Source organism: Nomascus leucogenys, chromosome 2 (assembly GCF_006542625.1).
Source record: "Nomascus leucogenys isolate Asia chromosome 2, Asia_NLE_v1, whole genome shotgun sequence".
In the NCBI taxonomy this organism is placed as follows: domain Eukaryota; kingdom Metazoa; phylum Chordata; class Mammalia; order Primates; family Hylobatidae; genus Nomascus; species Nomascus leucogenys.
In genome coordinates this window covers 21,885,338-21,891,337 of record NC_044382.1, presented here as the reverse complement: position 1 = coordinate 21,891,337, position 6,000 = coordinate 21,885,338, and the positions used below count along the sequence as shown (strand labels likewise).

The 6,000-nt window shown below is 42.5% G+C and overlaps 1 protein-coding gene across 2 annotated transcripts in view; it reads right to left on the bottom strand.

The window, feature by feature from the left end:
- Positions 1-5,316: 5,316 nt before the first annotated feature.
- TIMD4 (T cell immunoglobulin and mucin domain containing 4) overlaps positions 5,317-6,000 on the bottom strand; it is a 41,599-nt gene continuing 40,915 nt past the window's right edge. The window contains exon 8 of one of the 2 annotated variants that reach the window (XM_003268567.4): positions 5,317-5,566. In XM_003268567.4, the coding sequence (XP_003268615.2) occupies positions 5,482-5,566 (85 nt within the window). In that variant the 3' untranslated portion in view covers positions 5,317-5,481. The remainder of the gene's footprint in view (positions 5,567-6,000) is intronic. The other variant, XM_003268566.4, reaches the window with a different exon arrangement.

The window sequence follows — 6,000 nt, the reverse complement described above, 5'->3', positions numbered from 1 at the left end:
TGTGAGCAGCCATTTCCAGTGCTCCCCAAACTCCCTCTGGATAGCATTAGCATTCATCTTATTCCGGAACACTTCCCTTCACTGTCCTTTGATGCTCAGAGAGCTGAGAACTCACAGTGCTTTTTTTTAAGGCTGTAACATATTTACAAATCTAAATGAAGCTCTATTTCCAGATCCAGTCTTTCAGTTTTGAGTGGCTTCCTCCTTCTGCTCTCACCTCCACCCAGGGAGCCCACTTCTCCACTTCCTGTTTTCTTTAGAGAGACAGAGTCTCCCCAGCCACCCATTGCTGGATTCCTGTTAACCTTTCATTAAGCCTGCTGACAGCTGGCTTCGGCTCTTCATGAGTTAGTTCAACACATTCCCATTTAAATGTGTCCCACCTGGCTTCATTAAGGTTCCTGCCAGGTTCTCCCTTTACAGCTTCCTCTGCAAATGCAAATCAGATTCTGAGTAAATAATATGGGGACAAGGGAAGATTGAGCTACAATAGGGTTGTAACTGGAAAGCCATTGATATACTCAGGCTGCTGTAGATCTGAGGACACTGAAATCCATTTGAGTCCAACACAGGTCAGTGTTACAGAGCCATATGCATGAAGTCTGGAATTGGAGCCCTCACTGTGAAGTACAGGGTAGTGGTTAGAGTGTGCAGTCCTTCAAGCCTGGTTCAAAACCCAGCTCTGCTACAGGAGATTGGATGACGTGACCTTGAGCAAGTTCCTTCACCTGCCTGTGCTTCTGTTTTCTTAGCTCCAAAGCCAAAATAATATACCTGCTTTATCGAGCTGCTGTCAGGAGTCAATGAGATAATTGCCTTGAAACAGTTAATAGAGTACCCAGAATATAGTAGGTGCTCATTACAAATTGATAGTATCTCTTGTATTTAGCCTAGAAAGGCCATGGTGAGAAATTAGGTTGCTTTAAATTGAGCTTGCATGCGTTCCAGGATGGCTTTGAATGCGGCCCAACACAAATTGGTAAACTTTCTTAAACATTATGAGATATTTTTGCGATTTTTTTAGCTCATTAGTTATAATTAGTGTTAGTGTATTTTATGTGTGGCCCAAAATAATTCTTTTTCTTCCAATGTGGCCCAGGGAAGCCAAAAGATTGGAAACCCCTGCTTTAAATTGTGAGGTTTGATTGTGGATCCACCATATAATCATTAGCTGTAAGAACCATATACTGCATCAAATTCCTTCCTTATGGAAATGGAAAAACAACATTGATTCCATTCTATTGCATTACCTTTTTGTCTGTTTGTTTGTTTGTTTTTTGAGACAGAGTCATAATCCATTTCCCAGGCTGGAGTGCAATGGTGTGATCTCGGCTCACTGCAACTTCCTCCTCCCAGGTTCAACCAATTCTCCTGCCTCAGCCTCCCGAGTAGCTGGAATTACAGGCACCCGCCACCAAGCTTAGCTAATTTTTGTATTTTGGGTAGAGACAGGGTTTTGCCATGTTGGCCAGGCTGGTCTCAAACTCCTGGCCTCAAGTGATGTGCCACCTCAGCCTCCCAAAGTGCTGGGATTACAGGTGTGAACCACCACACCCGGCCTATTCTATTGCATTTCCCATGTGTGCTTTGTCTCATTCAGATGTGAAGCTCCTTAAAAGAGGCAATTCTCTCTCCTGGGTCCCACATACAATAGATACCAAAAAGTTATTTATAGATGCTAACAATTCATCCTCATTACACAAAGAGGGAATGAGAGGAGCAACTACAACCATAGCCTCCTCTGATCAAGGAGTCTCAGTATAAGAATTATATGTTTATTTAATTCATCTTTTACTAAAATCCACCCCTTACCCCCAGTCTCAAACTGGCTACCTTGTTTTAGCCCACAGCCATGCTTTGCTTGCCCAGGAAATTATTTTAACTAATTTTAAATTTTAATGCCCTTAAGTGGACATACGCACACTCCAATTTATCATGGCCCAGGTCATCTGCCTTTGACTCCCTCAACTGTATCAGCTGCCTGGCCTCTGAAGTCATCAGAGTTTGCCACTTCTGCCCCAGCCAGAGCTAAGTGTGCTGCTTCTAGGTAGGTCTAGGGGCCAAGGATGAAAAGGGTTGGAAGTCAGGAGACAAATCCCATACCTGTATTGAAAGAGGGTATCTCTGCCACAGCATGGAGAACAGAGAGGAAAAGGAGTCAAGTCGGAGATTATAATTAGGAAGATACTGCAGGAATCCAGGCAGAAAGTGACGTCAGCTTAAAGGAGGTGAAGCAGCAGGGCCTTTGCCCCCGGTACTGGAAGCTCCTGACCCTCTGTCTGGCCAAGCCCACCACCACACAGCCCTGGTAAAGGGAGATTCTTCTCTTGAACGCTTAATCTATTAGGAATTACTACGGTGCAACATTTCTCAAACTCTAACGTGCATCAGAATCATCTGGAGGGTCTGTTAAAACACAGTTTGCTAGGCTCTACCCCCAGAGTTTCTGATTCTGGAGGTATGGGGTGAAGGACATGAATTTGCATTTCTATCGAGTACCAGTGATGCTGAGGCTGCTGGTCTGAAGTGCATAGTTTGAGAGCCACCGGGCTAGACCAGCATTTTTCAGACCTTGGTTCCACATTAGAACCACTTTGGGACATTTTTCAAAAATTCAGATGCCCAAGTCATACCCTAGACCAATTACAGAAAGAATCTCTTAAAGGGTAGGACTCAGGAATTGGCATTTAAAAAGCTCCCCAGTTGATTGTTCAGCTAACATTGAGAACTACTAGGACAGAGGCTCCTGGAGGCTACTACCAGCTCTAAAATACTATGATTGCTCATGTCAGTGTTTCTTAGTCGGTACAAGGAGTTTCAGAAATATATTTGGGAATCGATTGAAAATACCCCTTTGCAAAACAGAAAAGTAATATTCATTGAGTTTAAATGTTCTGTTTAGGAAGTGTCTGTTGTCTTCTTTTTCTAGTCAGACCCAAGTTGGTAGTGACATTGATAATGGCGGTGGTTTTGGAAGGTGGATAGGGAGCGTGAGCTAAGTTAGGGATAGCTCGTGCTAACCTACTAATGTATCATTACCTCACAAGATATTATAACCTGACTACATACACAAAGCCATCTAGCCCCACTCCATTTTCCAGATGGGGAATTTAGGCCCTGAACCTGGCCTAGATCCACTTCCCCAATGTTTCTAAATAAATGTTTGAGTTTAGCACACTAGACAAAATCACTTTAAGTATCTTAAGCTGACATCAAAGCCAAGTTGACCTAAAAAATAAAAATAAAAAAATAAAAGGGCCAGGCACAGTGGCTCACGCCTGTAATCCCAGAACTTTGGGAGGCCAAGGCGGGCACATCACCTAAGGTCAGGAGTTCGAGACCAGCCTGGCCAACATGGCAAAACCCATCTCTACTAAAAATATAAAAAATTAGCCAAGGGTGGTGGCGGGCGCCTGTAATCCCAGCTGCTTGGGAGGCTGAGGCAGGAGAATCGTTTGAACCCACCAGGCAGAGGTTGCAGTGAGCCAAGATCATGCAATTGCACTCCAGCCTGGGCAACAACAGCAAAACTCCGTCTCAAAAAGAGGAGAAAAGAAAATAGAAGAGAAAAGAAAAGAAACAGCTGCCAATCTGCTGCTCATTGTTTTCATCATTGGTGCCAATCATTCTGCCCAACCGCAACTGAACAAGTCAGAAGTCAGGCTGCCCTGGGCCAGTTTTTCCAAGTACCCAGGTGAGGGGGATGTTTACTAACTGCTGGATCAGTGTTGTGTGAACTAATAGGACAAAAAAATCTATAGGCTTCGCCAGTCAAGTAATTAGACTGACTTTTTTCTCTCTCAAATGTAATGTCAAGAGAGTTGAAATCCAAAGATGGCTACCTTTAGAGAACCACGTACTTATTCCATTAATGTTGCTATTGCTCTAAACATGCTGGGAAGTCCTTCACAGAAACGTCTTTCAGATCTGGTTTACTTTCCACATTTCTACCCAGCCAGAAGCCCCCCTCACTCAGGCACACATGTTTTTTATTCATTCATTCAACAACTGTTTGCTTTAATCTCTCTCCCAGGGCTCCTCGTGTTAGTAGTTATTAAAGTTTTAAATTAAACCTGTTGTTACTGAGGAGCACATTTCCATGAATTATATTTACAGAAACTTATTTGGATTGCCTTGCTTTCACATCCACGCACTGCCCCTGGTTGAATATCCCTGTCATTCACCACATTTTACTCCCCCAGACTCTTCCCTGTTTCCAAAATTAAATTCCCCAAGCAAGAATTAGGATGTGACACTATGGTCACCTCTAAAGACACTCAAATGTGAAAAGAAAATAATAGAAAATTTAGGAGTTTTAGAAGTGATTCAATGTTGGCCAAGTGCAGTGGCTCAAGCCTGTAATCCCAGCACTCTGGGAGGCCGAGGCAGGCAGATTACCTGAGGTCAGGAGCTGGAGACCCACCTGGCCAATACAGTGAAACCCCATCTCTACTAAAAATACAAAAATTGGTGGGCATGGTGGCACGCACCTGTAAGCCCAGCTGCTCACTCAGGAGGCTGAGGCAGGAGAATCGCTTGAACCTGGGAGGCAGAGGTTGCAGTGAGCCGAGATTGTTCATTGCACTTCAGCCTGGGCAACAGAGCACACTCCGTCTCAAGAAAAAAAATAAAGAAGTGAGTCACAGTTATGGTGTGATTCCATGTCATTTCCTGCATTGTTAATGAACCATAGGCTCTGTGCTGCTCATATCATACCTGCAGTGAGACAACGAACTCTGAAAGCCGGACATAAAAGGAGAGATACAAATACACACGAGATGAAGGCAATTAGGGTAACAAAAGAACAAGAAATTGTATCCCAGAAGCAAGGAAATTTGGAGAAACATGAGATTCTCCTTCCAATACCTGAAGAGTGAACAGCTCTCCAGTACTTCCCAGCATGCTTAGAGCAATAGCAACATTAATGGAATAAGCACATGTTTCTCCAAAGGTAACCATCTTTTGGATTTCTACTCTCTTGACATTACCTTTAAGAGAGGAAAAAAAAATCAGTCTTATTGACTGATGGAGCCTATAGATTTTTTGTCCTGTTAGTTCACACAACACTGATCCAGCAAGTTAATAAAGAAGAGATGTTCTGTATAGGCATAAGGAGCTCAACTAGGACCTATAGGCAGATGTCATCCAGAGACAGATTTTGCTTTAAATATTTCTTAATCTCAGAACTGCTCTGAGATTGAATGGACTCCCTTGCGTGTGGTAAGGAGTTCACCGTGACTGAAAGTGTTCAAGTGTACTGTGAAAGATCACTTAGCAGTGATTCTACAGGGATGATTTAGAGCATGGACAGAGAAGTTGTGGTCTCTAAAGTACCTTTCATTCATGAAACTAAAGCAAAACTGGATCAATGACATCCATGGAATAAGTGAGTCTTTTTTATGAAACAAAGAAACCTACTAAGACTTATTCTGACACTGGAGTGTCATGCCCCCATCCTCAATCTAACATGCTACTGCATCGTTAGAGGGTAAAAAGGCCGTCTTCATCTTCCCTTCCATGCTGCACGTCATTGAGGACATTTTTACTATCTCCAAATCCGTCTAGCCTGTAAACAGAAAAGAGGGGCTCATAATGGGAAACACAAGACTAGAAAACAAAACAAAAGACAGATGCTGCTAAGTTACAATGCAATTACCCTTAAAGTTCAAAGGGCTCACAGTTCATTTAGTCAAAGCTCCACATTTTACAGATGGGAAAACTGAGGCTGCAGGGGAAAAAGAGTTTCTGCCAATCCATCATAACGAGATTAAAAAAATACTTAGCAAAATATAAAATCATGATTTCAATACATTTATTTACCAAAAGGTCTCTAAGTATGACCTTGAAAGGTCACCTTGCTGGGTGTCAATTTTCCTTCTTGTTAATACATATTGTGGTATTAATGCAACTAATTAGTGAATGCAATTAATTAGGTAAGGCCTTCATTAATAATTTACACCTTTTTTAAAATTTCTTTTCCAAAAGCTATAGAACAGGGCA